Source organism: Pseudopipra pipra, chromosome 1, assembly GCF_036250125.1.
Source record: "Pseudopipra pipra isolate bDixPip1 chromosome 1, bDixPip1.hap1, whole genome shotgun sequence".
NCBI classification, from domain to species: domain Eukaryota; kingdom Metazoa; phylum Chordata; class Aves; order Passeriformes; family Pipridae; genus Pseudopipra; species Pseudopipra pipra.
The window spans coordinates 155,955,635-155,971,381 of record NC_087549.1 but is presented as its reverse complement, the minus strand read 5'-3'; the positions used below and the strand labels follow the sequence as shown (position 1 = coordinate 155,971,381).

At 43.5% G+C, this 15,747-nt stretch overlaps 1 protein-coding gene across 7 annotated transcripts in view; it reads right to left on the bottom strand.

Annotated features, from left to right (window-relative positions):
* SMARCD3 (SWI/SNF related, matrix associated, actin dependent regulator of chromatin, subfamily d, member 3) overlaps positions 1–15,747 on the bottom strand; it is a 72,739-nt gene that overhangs the window by 22,460 nt on the left and 34,532 nt on the right. For all 7 annotated transcript variants that reach the window (XM_064640254.1, XM_064640238.1, XM_064640242.1 and 4 more), the window contains 2 exons: positions 14,375–14,592; positions 11,261–11,303 (listed from right to left, as the gene is read on the bottom strand). In XM_064640254.1, the coding sequence (XP_064496324.1) occupies positions 11,261–11,303; positions 14,375–14,592 (261 nt within the window). The remainder of the gene's footprint in view (positions 1–11,260; positions 11,304–14,374; positions 14,593–15,747) is intronic.

Below are 15,747 nucleotides of genomic sequence, written 5' to 3'. Positions count from 1 at the left end.
GAATATCCAAGCACTGGAAGCACAAATCTGCCATGTTCCAGAGCAGCAATACCGACCCATTCCATGCCCTCGGACAGATGTGCCCAGAGTTGTTCTCCCTCCTGCAGTTCCCAGACAGTGAGGCAGGTCTCAGGGGCATGGGACAAGCACAGACTGAAGAGTGGGAGCACAGAACTGAAGCTAATGGATTCTGGAAGACCCCGGCTAGATTCACAAGGCCTGAACCATAGCTGCTTTTTTTCAAGTGCGGCTTGGCTACCAGCAGTCCAGGAGCCACTGCTGTCAGCAATCCAAAGTCCAGTAAATTTGTCCTGTTCAAACTAAAAGAGTGCTGCATCTCTCTAGACTAAAAAAGAGGGGATGTTCATCTGATGTTTCAAAAACAAGTGTTACCCATTGTAAGTAAAAACTGCCACATAGGATGCAAGCCTTTGCCAGCTCATCTTCCTGGCTGAGGTGGAATTGACCTTCACACCAACGTTTCCACATGATCAGCTATCAGGTGTCAACCTACGATCCTGCCAACTTTTATTGATATTTTAATACATTAGCTAAACTATGTTAGTTCTATTGACAAATATCCTTTTTATTTTCTGTTTGATGGGGAAGTCAGTAGAGAAGGGAATATGAAGTAGGCTGGAAGGAAGACCTCACGATCTGAACTTAGAAATGGGCAAGTATACCCTTAAATGAAAAAGTTCGTTCTTAATTTGGGGCAAACCATATAAGAAAGGAACTGTAAATAATTAAAATAAATATATGGGACTGCCTTGTCTATTTCTACAATACTCACCCTAGCTGTCACCTATATAACTAATATATTTATGTTTTTAAATAATACATTTAACTGTTAGAATACTTCTATAGGAATTAAAAGTCAGTTGGTATTCCTGTTTTGCTTTAGAATCAGAAATCTACAGTTTAAATTTGGTGTAAGACACAAACACCTATGTGAGAGAGATCAGGCACACATCTGTTCACTGTGTTCTGCAAGGACATGAGAACTCCTGAATGAGCTCATCCCAACAGTCATCTCTTCTAGCATTGCATCTCTGACAGTAGTTGAAAGTTGCTGCCTTTAAGTACCCATAACAGCTCAAGGCTCAGCATTTCAGAACCTCACCAGGCAGTGTGGGAGGAACTACCTCCTTTTGCTCATTTGGAATCTGCCACCACTGAGCTTCATTTGATGCCATCCCTGTGCACAGCTGGGGCAGCAGTGGTCAGGCATTCCCTAGGCACCTTCTCCATACACCTTACAGTTTTTTGTCATCCCTTTCTTAACAATTTTCTTTTCCAGCCTGAAGATGAACAACTGCTCCCTGCTGTATTTAGACTGATCAAGATTATCAAATAAATGTCTCTTCCAACCTACTCTATTTGTTTTGAGATACTAGAACACCTGCTCTGTTTACAGCAAGACTGACACTTTGGAGAAACCTAAACCACAGAGCCAAAAACTCTGTTCAGCTTTAACTGAACCATTATATTTCTAACTGCTCATATGCTTTCTCAAAGTGTTAGTATTAGCAGAATAATAAAGGAACACGAACATTTTTAAGAGCAAAGCACGAAGAGCAAGCATTCCCCTGGAAACATCAAGGAGTTGCCAGATAGCTTGCAAAGGACAGCGGTGCTTCCTCCCAGTGAGTACAAACCTCTGGACCCAACGAAATACCCCAGTGCTTTTATCCCGTCCCACACTGATGAAAAGATTCCTCAGTTCCTTGCCTGAGGAAATTAATTGTGGTGTACTGCAGTCAACTAAAAATTCTGGACTGAGAAAAGAGTTTCAGACCGTTAACACTGAGTTCCATCAGAGTCAGTTCATGAATCCCCAGTCTCATGGTGATGCAGGGAGAGGCCTACACAGCCTTTAGGATACAGGCTATACCACAGAGGTGATACAACCTTCCCATCTGGTTTGCAGGGTACTAGAGCCAGGATCTAATGAGGTTTCTAGTAAGTTTGTAGAAACAGCAGTAATCTTCAATAAATATTTCTATTCCACACCTTTACATCATTTACCACATGAAAGTGAAATGGTATTTCCTATTCCATTCCTATAACCAAACTGCATGTTAAATATTATAAAATGTTAAAAAGCACAAACACTTTAAAATCAGCCAAAGACAATACTGCATATAATTCCTTGAACTGCAAATGGCCACAGGTTGGGAGAGCATTTGAGAGAAGAATTGTACTTGCTGTGTTTGTACTCTTCTCTAGAGATGTGTTGTGGTCAGAGCAAGGACGGGATTTTGGGCTAGACCAAAGGTTCACTCAGGCCAGTTTTGGCAGTTCTTACAGTCCTTTGGTTTCTCACTCTACTACTGGAATAATCTTTCAGAGGCATGATAATGTTCCCATTTCATATCCTTTCCCAATTTCCCCTCAGGAAAATCAAAGGGGAGCCCCAGCAGTATCACATCACAATGAAGAATTTTCTTAGGTTTTGATATACCTTAGCTCCAAAAGATAAGGGTACTCTTACACTCCCAGCCAGTAGTACATAATTAATTTTCAGTTTTCTTCACAGGTAACTGAACCCCAGTTATCTGGGTGGTCCTTCTTCTTGCATGGTTTGCCCTAAATGAAAAGTTCATAGCTCCATGAAAGTCTCCAGTCTTCTTCTACTGAAGTTCTAACTACAAATGTGTTAAGAATATTTTGACATTTGAATTCTCCATTCTTGCCTTCATCTATTTGAAAAAAACTCCAGAAAGCACCTATTAGCAGCATCTCACTGGCCAAGGTTTTGAAGCATGTCTGTTACACCTTATCTTAGAATTAGAGATAACTGGAAGAGATTACTAATAACATTAGTAAGATAGTGTCTTTCTAGATGTTGGGGTTATTTTTTTTCTTATTGTGAAAATACAAATGTTTCAAACATTTAAAAATTAGTAAGAACAGATTATTATTAAATTATGCACTTTTGTCCTTGATTTCCAAAAGTTTATTTTTATTGGTGGTGACAAAGGAATGGCAAACTTGCAAGTGGGGGCACTGAGGAGAGTGTGGAGGGAATGACATGATGGAAGAGGCTTTCACGATTTCCTTGTAGAAGCAGCACAATGTGGGGGCCCCACCACACCTGTCTGTAAAACAGATGTGCAGGGCTTGCAAGACAGAAGCAGAAACTAGGGAACAGCTGCACCACTACAAATTCTGGGACATGAACAACATCATGGGATAGCTTCTACAGCTGCCCCAGTACAACAGCTTGACAGCAGGCTGCAGGCCAGGGAAGACAAGAAGAAAGCCTTCTGCAAATGGATCAGCAACAGAAGGAAGGCTCAGGAAGACCCAGGTCTGGGTCTGGTTCTGCCCCTCGTGTCCAAAGCCCCGGAGAAGGCCGTGGTACTGTGTGCTGTCTTTGGCTCCATTGCTCCTGGCTAAGTCCTGGCCTCAGTCCTCCCAGGGCCCCAAGCCCACATCAGTCAGGGCAGCAGGGCTGTTCAGAGGGACCCTGACAGGCTGCAGGAACAGGATGGCAGCTTAACACAGTAAAGGCCAAGTTCTGCTCCTGCCATCAGAACCTGAAAAGACTGTAAGACCCTTCAGAAAAGGCTGCTTCTGAGTTTGCTGACTGAGCTGCAACACTGAACACATGCAGTGGAATGCCCAGTAAAGCAATTTATCTGTACGGGCGGGTACTGGTGAGACCACAGCTGCCGATGACAGTGACCCAAACTCACTGCAGGTAAGTTAACAAAGTCATCTGCATGAGCAGCAACAAATAGCCAAAGATGCCAGGTATAAAGAGCAGGAATGGTGCTGGGGCTTTTATAATGTAACCTGAATGTAAGAAGCAGAATCTACAAGTGACGCAGGATGGGGAAATCAGGAAAAAAAGAAGAGCACAGGATATGCATCCATACCATGGCAAACTGGGAGAAAGAAAACAATACAAATTATTAAAGGTAGTTGTACAATCAAAAAAAATAGAGGTAAAGCCCAGAGAAGTTGTGGCTGCTCCAACCCTGGAAGTGTTCAGGGCATGTTTGGATGGGGTTTGGAGCAACCTGGTTTATGGAAGGTGTCCCTGGCCACGGCAGGAGGTGGAATGGGATGAGGTTTAAAGTCCCTTCCAAGCCAAATCATTCTGTGATTCTATGATTCTATGGCATAGTTACAGCATGAGGACTCTCACTGCTTCCCAGGGAAATCTTAAAAGGACTTAAGAAATGGTAGGGGAGAAAACAATAGTCCAGAAAAACACTGTAGCCTAACAGGTCAGTGCAGTTCTAAATACATGAGCAAAAACACCTGGAGCAAGATTAAGGATTTTACAATTACTGCCATGCTTGGCAATACATTAATCACCAAAAGAACACTAGAGTCATAAATGAAGAAATCTACTGACAAACTCAAGAAAACTCCACAAAATTCTGAGAAAAGCTATTGAGAATATTAGGAGACAGGAAAACATCCTCTATAATACAAAGTTCCATAAAGCAAATCAATTGCTTCACTTACGAGTATGTATCTACCTATACAGAAAGAAAAAATAGTTTCTTTGCCTATCAAAGTGACAACATAATGATCCTGAAATTGTTTAAGTTCAGCTCAGAAGTAAGGTGAAAATTCTTAGGAGTGAGTGTAGCCAAATATTGAAAAAAATTGACAATGACTGCAGGGAATATATCATCAGTAGTGATTTTCAATACTCTGAGGTCTGTCTTGTATACCAAAAGCAAAACAAAGTAGCAGAAAGTTCTCATGATAGGGCTGGACTTCAGATTGTCTAGTTGTATGACACTAAAAATAAACTAGTATTTTTTTTCCTCCCAGAAGATCAAATATGTGCTCCTTCTTTTCAGAGTCTTCATAAGAAAGCTTGCCACTCTCCAGTAAAATAAAAAGACCTCTTAATACAACTATTAGGAGCTGATATACAAGTATGCAGACTATAAAGAACAGAGAGAATACTGATAGGAACTGACAGGAAAAAATCAGAGTCAGTGATAGAAAATCTGAGCTTAAGCTGGAGACAGAGGTTTTCTGCGTTCATTGCCCCTGACAGATCCAAGACCAGAGGTGTAAGGAGGAACAGATGTGAAATTTTACATTTCTGCACAGGATAAAGCCATCTCCCACATTCACAACACTACATGGACAGATTACAGAATAGATCTCCAACATTCTCCTACTGCAAACAGATTAGCTCTTGATTCCTGCCTGTTGAAAAAAAACTTACAGTAATCATTTCTGCAGCTTCTGCCATCAGAAAACAGAGAAGCTGGAAAGTGCATTTTTGCCATAGACAGTTTTCTAGAGGAGGTTATTTAGGTTTTCCTTTGCATCCTGAGGTGAAGTATGGATACCAGCAAACCTAAGGATAGGTCTCTGTCAGTCTCACTGACCTCTAGCATGACTACATTATCAAACCTTTCCTGCTGACTGAGTATAAACCGTTCTGCCACAAATGTCACATTGTAAGATACTGAATTCTGAAGGAATTTGAGCTTCTTCAAGTGGAGACCTGACAGAAGCCCTGCTGGCTACTAAAGAAGTCTATCTGCAGCTCAGCCTTCCTTGATCTCCCCAAGTCTCCGGCGTTAAGGCAGTCTCTGCTTCTTTGCTAGTCAAGACATATCGGAAGCCCCCATCACAGTGCCCTCCAACAGCAGGCAAGACCAAGGGCACTCACATCCTGGGACCGATCCGTATGAGCCTCTGGAATTATGCTGATGAATAGTCCTCAAACACACAAAGGATTCATTAAATATCTGGCAAAGCCATGATTTGTGTAGACAACTGTTTAAGCCCCAGTAATCACAAAATAATTTGGATCCAAAGGACCTCTGCAAGTCATGCAGGCCAACTGTTGCACAAAACAGGTTCAAATCACATCAGCTTGCTCAGGACCTTGTCCAGCCAGGCTCTGAATACCTCCAAGGATGGACATCCCACAGCATCTTTTGGCAGCCTGTTCCCATGTTTTGATACCAGCGTATGTTTGTTTTGTCGGAGTTTTTTTTAAAGCAGTCCCTTATAGGGAGTCAACTGCCCATGTTGCAGTGTGTTTCTGCTGCCTCTCATCCTATTGTCATGCACCTCCAAGGTCTCAGAAAAAAGCCCAATAAATAAAATTGGACCTAGGCAGGAACAACTGGAGCTGCATTCTTCACTGCCTAAGCAGGACAAACAAAACAGTTTCAGCAATTTGCTTTTTTTAAAAAAAATCACTAATAAATAGAGATTTGGCAGCTCCTTTAGAATTAAGCTACCATGGAATTTCTATCTTTGAGAGTTGTTGGATTTCATAAAGTTCTTGTTGGTTCATTCCCCCAGCTGGTCCACAAGCATATTGACCGGTTTCCCCACCCAGTGATTTGGTGTCATCTGCAGATTTTATAAGCAAGCACTGCACTGCCTCCTCCAGTGACAAAGATGCTGGACTGACCAGCTGACAGGATAGATCCCTGCAGTACTCTGATGTCACTGTATTCCTGGGCACGTGCAACCATTAGCCACTACGCTCTAAGCCCCATCACCAAACCAGATGGTTGTCAGACCATCTAGACCAAAATGTCCCAGCCTGCATACAAGACTATTATATGTGAGAGAGTGGCCTTGCAAGGACATGGGCCAGTTCCCTCAGCTCTCTCAGCTGCAGCCTGCTGGGTACCATGGAGTTGTACAAATCAGGTTTTCTCAAGAAATACGTGGCTCAAACCCTGTCCACTGTCAGCTGCTCCTCTTGGATGTGTTCACTGATCACAAGGTATGGGAGACATCGTTAGTGCAGCCTGAGACAAAGAAGGCTTTGAGTGCTTCAGACTTACTGTCTCTGTTGTCACTGTGTCACCCAGCCCACTCAGCATGGGCACACATTCTCCTTGGTTAGCCTTTATTACTAACATAATAGTAGAAGCTTTTCTTGTCCTTGATGTCCTTGAAGATCTCAACTACAGCTGAGCTTTGACTTTGCCAGTACCATTCCCTATATACCCACGCAACATTTCTAAACTCCTCCTTTGTAGCTTGTCCTGCTTCCACCTCGTACGCTACCTTTTGATGTTGGGACCACCACTGTGAGTTCCCTGTGCTGGGATCCTCATAAATCTGCTCATTTTCCTGCATTTCAACACAGGCTGCTCTTAAACATCCTTAAAGACCTGCCAGCTGCCCTGGGCCACTTTGCCCTTCCAAGCTGCTTCCCAAGGCATGACACCTACTTATTCAATTCCCTGAATAAGCCAAACTCTGCTTGTCTGAAGTCCAGGGTCTGTACTTGGCTATTCTTCTTCCTCATTCTCTGCAAGATCTTGATCTTCATTATTTCACAGTTGCTACATCCAAGGCTACCACTGATTATCACATTCCCAACCATTTCTTTCTTATGAGTGAATGGCAGATCCAGGTGTTCTTCACCTCTGGTTGGCTCAGACGGAGAAAGAGGTACACAGCAGCCACGCAGTGACCAAACCAGAACAGGACAGCTATTATGGCATGGGATCTGTGCAGAGAATCCCACACGGTGGTCAGTGAACAGCAGCAGCAGAATTTGACTAAATATTTGTGTAAAGGAAAATGAAGTAGAGAGGATGAAAGGGGAGGACAGCTGTACAAAAACCTGTCAGCACAACTAGAGTAAAAGTCCTCACAGGAATCTGGGCCCCAGTGAGAAGAACAGCGGCCAATACTGAGAGATGCCATGCCACTGAAGGAGGAGCAGTTTGCTGTTTCAAAGTTGCACTCCACTCAGCAAGTTAAACAGGAAAAGCAGAGACATGCAGCTCTAGAGCCAGAATGGTTCTCAGCTTAGATTCTTGCATCAGAAAGGGTAGGCAAGGAAGCTGAAGAAACAGAACAGTGAATCACAGTCACAGTTCCTGGGAAAAAATGTAATGACTCCGAATGAAGAGAAAATAAGACTGACCAGAAGTAATGAGAAGGCAAGGCCTGGAGAAAGAAGAGGAGCAATCTGAGGTGCAGTCATGTTTCCCTACAGTCTGTCTGTGGCCTGAGGTCAAAACTGAGGCTCAACTGCTAGACTTGGGTCACAAAGGCCCCATTGGCTCCACGGATTTAGGTCCCCAGCTACGAATGAAGATGCCTGTGAACTGCTCAAAAACTGAATGAGGGTTTCAGTGATGTGAGAACACGGGAAGGATCCAGAGGTGAGGAAAATGGGGTGGGAAACAGCCTGCTGCGCAGAACTGGAGTTAATGTTGAATACACTATAAAAAATACTAGGCCTTGTTTCCTTACAGTATGTCAGCCTGGGCTTAACCAAGTCTTTGTGGTCATTAAAACTGCATTTTAGACAAAAGAGACGCAGTTGATACAACTGACCTGCATTTAAGTAGCATTTGACATACAGTCATAAAGGGACCCACTGCTTAAGACTGAAAAATGGGGATTACAACAAGGACTATATATGGTAAAGAACTGGGATAGGAGAAAAGTATTAAGCAGGAAGTACCTCATGGACCACTTCTGAAACTGATTTTATTTAAATGCATTCATTAATAGTTCCTGTACCAAAAGGAGAAATATGCTAACAAAACTTAATAATGACAAATTTAGGTGGCACTGCCATCACAAGGCAGAGGATAGTACAGAGAAGGTAAGGAAGCTCAGAACTCTATAATGGAAATGGGATGAAATATAGCATTACAAAGCACAGGATCATGTTCCTCAGAGTCTAATTCCTGCTCTAATATGGGAATTCATCAGTTGCAAATAATAGAAAGCAGAAATACTTTTGAGTCAATCACAGAACGACCACTGGTAATACTAGTAATCTGTAATACTATGTATAGTTCTGATTTCTTAAGAAGTAGATTTAAAAAGGTTTGAAATAGATGAATTTAACTTGGAATAGATAAAGAACTGCAAGGATTTCAAGAGGGAAGCCCCTTTTACTTGTCAAGCTAAAAGACTTGCCTTGCCTAACAAAATAGAAAAAGAAAGCAAGCTGCCAGATCTAAGTAAGTCAGAAGTAAGGAACCTAACTAGTCTCGAGGTGGCAATTGTGTCATGGTTTCCATAACAGAGGGAACCAGACTGGATGTGCCAGGAGGTCCCATGCAGTTCCATAATCCAGTTTTCCTATGTGTAATAGTTTGCTGGGTAAATTTTTCACACCATTAGATTCCTGCAAAATTAAATCCTTCTCAGATAGCTGACCTGTAGCAGTTGAGTGACCCTACTGACCAGTGATATGCTCCAGCACTACGGCACAGGCTTGACCAGAGAGCTTGGAAATCCAGCTGTGGGTTATCTGTGCCAACTGCCTGAGTCACTACCACAAGCGAGGAACACTGAGAACCCATCTCCTTTTCCACTACTACATAAAGATGGTTTTAAAGAGTAAAGTGCATTTAATATCTTCCTCTCTCCCCTGTGCAGATCCCAGAAAACATAAGCAAGAGTCTGTAAAAAGTCTGTGGGTAACAGATGCTGACTGGCTGGAAAACACTGCAGAAGTAGTTCCAGAAAGTTGGAAGTTTTACCCTGTGTTTCACATGCATTCCACAGCAACCAGTGCAAATCCTCCACTTGACAGGACAGGATTTCCCCATCCCACAGATGGTGAGAGTAAGGGGTTTCTGACACACTGCTTAGCAGTCTAACAGAGAACCTTAACCCAGACAGAGCATCACATCATTGACACCAGCACTGCAGCTGCACTGATAAAAACCCCACTGCAGACAGACCTCTAGCAATCTGTGTTGCCTTACCACTCCATCAGTTAAAACTATTGGCTGACACCAACAAAGGTACTGAGAGGCAAGAAGACTTGGTGACAGCACGGTTCTGAAAGCACCTGTAGAGATTTCTGACATACCAAAATAAGGCTCTACCTATGAAAGAATTATTATGGACTTGACAAATACAGGCACTGGTCTTCTGTTGCCAAAAAAGTTTGTTTACCTCTGTTATGAGACCATCTTATAAAGGCGTCAGACAAAAAACCAACCAAACAAAATAAAACACCTCCACAACCAGCCAACCAAAAAATTCAAAACAATAAAATAAAAAGTGCCTTGAAATGGATATATATTTCCAGGGACAGCCTCACCATCCAGCATGTATCATTGTCTGTGAAAACATTTTGTGTGGGACAGACAAAACCGACAGTACAAGACACTTAGCTTTCATTATAAGAAAGTACAGACCCCCAGCAGAGCAGAAATGAGGCTTCAACATCAAATACCAGGGAGGCTGCAAGCAGTTCAAAGGTCTGGGTTTAATGGTAGCTTTGTCCTTTCAAGCCTGCAGTATGAGAGATCTCATGGCTGATCTATGAGAGGCTTTGCTTTCAGATGATGGCAGGAATGACAAGAGAAGTAATAACATGACACCAATAGTACCAAAGTGGGCTCACCTCCTCTGGTGGCTGGTAGAAGGCACCTGTGAAACAGTAACAGAAGAGACTCTGGAGCCTGTCAGTCAGTTTGGGCTCACATGAGCAGTGAAGAGGTAAGCTTGAAAAAGATGTGGAGTAAAAGGGCACACCTGTCCAAGGGATTCTGAGCCCAGAAACAGCACCAGCAGCCAAAGAAACTGGGACTAGGATGTGACAAGGGTGTGTGTTTTGAAGCCTAAGGAAGCTCGCCTTTTGGGACCAAGCAGGTTCTTGGGGAACCGTACTGAAGAGGGTAAAGGAAAGGAAAAGTCTGGGAATAATGAAAGAGAAGGGGAGCAGAGAGAAATCTCAGTGTTTAGAAAGGAATTAGAAGATTTAAGCATGGAGGATCAAGCATAGGCAGACACCAAAAGCTAGACATATCCCCAGAGATAAGAGAATTAGTAACTCTCCAGACAATACAGACCCCTGAACTTTGTTGTTTGCACGGGTGCGGTTCAGTCCTACTGGGACACAACCACAAAAATCACAACCTGGCAGCTCTACTGGGCCAGAGATCTGAGGCTGAGCCTGTCCCCTCGGGCACAGCTGTGCTCTGGACCATGTTTTGGGCAGCCCCAAAAATGGATCAAAAGCATGGTGGAGACCTGAGGGCCCCGGCGCAGGCATTGCCTGGTGGCCCAGCACCGCAGTCCCTCCAGCAAGCGGCAGTGCTGGCTCGGCCAAGCCAGGCGCGAGGCCGTGCAGGCCAGGCTGCTCCACGCTCCCAGCCCCCAGCCCAGCCCCAGCCTGGCTCTCCAGACTTTCACCCACTGCCTGCTTACTTTTTAATTAGATTTTTAAACAAAAAGTGAAAGAATTTTCTAAAATCCCTCTAATTACACTAAGATGCTGAACTGATTGTGAAGGGAATAGGAAATGAAAGCGACTCACCCTCTGAGGGAGAATTTTGTCAGCCATCTTCCTCCTCTTGGCACTGTACATTTTTTAAAGAAAAAAACACGTTACCATGGTGACAGATCTAGGAGTAACGAGGCCACCTGCTAAATTATCCTGACATCTCCACATGCTGGTGCACAGCTGTGCATGCATCAGCAAAAGGGCCTCACCCATGCCCAGGACCTCAGACCCCTTCTCTCAGCAGCCTGGGGAGGCAGTTAGCTAAGAACAAATCAGGGCTGTCTGTTATGCATCCTGGAAAGAAGTCTGCAAGTTCTTTGATCACAGCACCTTCTGTGGTGCAGGGTGGCTACGTATGCAAGTGCATGTGCACACGCTGCCTCTGGGTACAGATGAGTGTGCAGGACAGTCTCGTGTGGTGTGCACAGACACCCCTGTGCGTGTGCACATCTGGCTGAGTGCCTGCAAACAGCACACGAACTTGTTCAAACAGACCACACACATTTGTTCAAGCATGCCCAAAATCGAGTGCTGAGGCAAACACACATATATGTGTGCATTTCATATGATGTATGAAAACACACACATGCACACACTTCCCTATGTACTTACACCTGTTTGACTGTAACAATCTGCACGAGTGATGTGCAAAGGTAAGAGGCCTGATGTTTCCATATTTGTTCATCTTTATGAACGCACATGAGGGAAGATGTAACAGTGTATATACACACTGTTTCCATACCCATACATAGGCACATTTCCATATCTATGCTTTGAAAAATACACTTGTGCTCCTGTACATACACACAAATGTGTATGTGCCTGAGAAATGATACTGTAGCGAAGACTGTCAAATACACTGTCTTTTGAATTCTTCAGATTCTAAGACCCATTTGTGGCCACCAAACCTGTCACCCAGCTTTCTCTAACAGGGCCAAGAGGGAATTCAGGCCTTATTCTTCACCTCTGTAATTTGTGAAGCCTTTATCTTAAGCAGGAGATGAATCACTCCATCTATGACAGACAAATGACAGACACTCCATCTATGACAGAGATAAAGCAAAGCACCTGCTGTCTTCATACAGGAAGCCAGTCATCAGCCATGTCCACGTAAAAGCTCTTTCCACACACTGGTGTGACATACTCTCTTCCTATGTTTGTTAATAATAAGCCTGGCCTGAAATACCAGATTCTTAGAGTCTTCCCCATCCCCATATAAGCCAAGGCTGAGGAACTCTTTGTGCCTGGAGGTTCAAACTATATCCTTCCTTGGGGGCAGAAAATTCATCTATACAGTTACATCCAACTTAATAGGTGAACAATGTCCCTTTTTAAAAGTGTAGGAATAATGGGACTGGAATGTTACTCGGTGTGAACCTCCAACACCTTCCACAGCCCACAAAATCAAATCTGCACTGAAACACTTCACAGAATCTGGAAGTAAAGGCTGAGTAAGTCCCAGCCTCCCAAAGGGAGCGGGACATGCAACAACCTGCAAACCCCCACAGGTTTGCAGTTAAAAAGCAAGTAACAAACCAACATCCCCAAACAACTTGGGGCTCAACCATTTCTTTAAGAGTCTGTTACAGAAATGAGATTTTTGCCTCCATCAAACCTGCCAAGAAAGGACAAGTACAACCTTCTTGGCCCATTCGTGCTAGAAGACATAGAACTCAATTACTCCCAGACTTGGACCCAAGGTGTCAGAAAAGTGTGCCTGAAAAAACAGAATGAGAAATGACAGGGAGGTGGAAACAAACAAAGGGAAAACATTCAACACTTATCTGGAGGGAAGGCATGGCAGAAGGAACAATGCTCCTGAGTACCCAGGGAGCATTGGTGTGAGCTGAGCTCAAGGCAGTAGAGATCACTGCTGGGTCCTAAATCAGAAGCACTCCAGTTAAGAACTGGGGAGGGGAACTGCTTTCTTCTGTGAGTTAGGCCATTAACTTTTAGAAAATACTGTCCTTCAATGCTCCCTGGAAACTAATTAGTGATAAAGTTTACCTTAATTATCCAGCAGGGGCAATTTTTCACTTTATATCCACCCTGTGTGCCTGAAGGCTGGGCATTATTTTCTGCAGTTTCCTGGACAGTATCCTGGGAGGTGCAGTGGAATATGCATTTTGGCTGGTGCTGGGCAAGGCCTCCAAGACACACATCCATCGCTTGTGCTCATATGCTGCACTCACACACATCCTTCTGTGTTCAATCTTTTTCAACCGTAATGTATTAATACTCTCAAGATTGGTGTCCTTTCCAGATGCATCCCAGATACAAGTATGCCCAAGTCTGGCTTGCTGATCCAAGGCATATAACCTCGACAGAGCAGGGCTCCTGAAGCACTGAGCTTAGAGAGTCGTTTTACCTACAACTGGATTCCATGACACTACCAGAACACTGTCTGAAGCTGTACATACACCTATAATGATTTTGCAAAAGGCAGCCCACCTAGGTGACTGCATGTGTTTGGACCACACTCAATAATACTCCAGACCGCTAAGGTCTAATAAGTTGCAAAAAGAAATTAGCTAACTTATTTAAGAGAGAATGCACTCAACAACATACAAAGCAAGCATATTTAAAGAAGACAACTCCTTATAAAAATCCCTCTAATTCTATGAAATTACTTCCTGTGCATATTTCTTTACTTTATATGTACGAATGTCTGGGACAACTGCAAGTTTTATGGCCACCCTCCTGAGTGACCATAGTACCCGTATTCACATGACCAACCAAAATTCTTTCCACTTGTCTCATTTACAAACTATTCTGTTAGCCAGTCAGAATCAGAGCAACAATACAGAACAGGTAACAAATAATGCAATAATTGTACTATATTAGAAGAGAACTGTTTGTTAACTCTAAAGGCTAAATATACTCGAATGATTCATGGCCCGACAAACCTGCAAGGTAAAAGCAGTGTAACTGCAAAATCAGACATTAGTGAAGGTCAGTTTGTTCAGGACCATTCACAAACAAAGTAAAAAGTAAAATCTGCCAATGTTTTTCCTGCTTTAAAAACCTGACAATACGTATATCTTCTACTCTGTCTCATTTGATCTTAAAGGTCTTACCTACTTCTAAAAAGATACCGCTTTTTCTTCCTCAGATTGTCCTCCCGTGTTTTCCTCCCGGAACACTCACCTCCTAGCTCGGTTCTGGGTGGCTTGCTGCTGCTGCTGCACCTGCTGCTGCACCTGCTGCTGCTGGACCTGCTGTGGTGCAGTGCGTTTTCTTGTTGTTTCCATCACAGTCTGGGGCATCCCAGGTCGCACGGAGGGGCTTCCGACGTACGGGGGGCCTGGAGGACCCATGGGAGCCCCCTGATGGGGCATTCGAGCTCCTGATGGCATCCCAGGGCGCTGGAGGAAAAGCGAAACAGAAAGAAGAGCCACTTTAGTCCCTGTTTCTCCAGCTGCCAGGACATTTGTACATCATGAGACACTGGCTCCAGCAGGTTCCCCATTTTGATCGTCCTGACAAGCGCTAAGCAGCAACACAAAGCACATGAGCTCTGTGACTGGTGTTTCCTGGACGTCATAAAGAGGCATTCAGGGATAAAGTAGACAGGAAACAGGGATGAAAAATACTAGACTTGGGAAAACACTCAGTGTTCAGTAACATATCCAGGCCACGCTACAGCTGAAAGCTCTACTTCCAGCCCAAAGGAAACGCCCCATGGCAGCGACGCGCAGCCCAAAGTGGTGCAGCTCATATGCTGCTCAGAGCTGCTCAGCTCCCACTGCAGGCTCCGCACTGCCGAGCAGGCGGCTCTGAGCAGCTGGAGACAGGAGCCAGCACAGGCAAAACACAGAAACACGGCGATAAACATTTTCCATTAAGAGCTTTCTCCTTCACCAACAACGGAGAGCAGCGTAAGTTCATAACGTGACACAAATCCTTTAAAAAAGGTCACGTCTCTGATCAAGCCTTTGAAATAAGGAAAACAATGGAATGGATGTGGTAGTTTGTCAGCAGGCCCCGTAGGCATTCTAAAGCCCTGACATTTATGTTGACTTCAGCGTGCTCTGGAGAGACACTTTGGGTCAAATCACAAGCTTAACGTTGCACAAGACACACAGTAAACCCAATTCTAAATCCTACGAGTTTATAGTCATCAAGGAAAAACATCAGTAAAACAATTACCACCTCTAAAATGCAATTTAAAACAGAGAGAAGAGCTTAGTTTCATACTAAGAATTACCAAGATGTTTATTATATGTCTATGTATATGCAAAAATACAGACACACACACTCTCTAGGCATCTGAACCAGGATGTGAATAAAAATAACCATACACAAAAGGCCTTTGAAAGTCAAGTCCGTCTACAAAGTCTTTTAAGGAAATCAAAAGGCAATGGAATCCATTATGGATAAATAATTGTTTAAAGGATAGAAATGAGGTAAAAGTAATTGGTTCTGAAAATGAAGGCACACACAAAATTTTGCTGGGCCTCCTGCTTTTCAGCATATTCTTAACAACCTGGGAAAAAAAAAAAAAAACAAAAGAAAGGCAA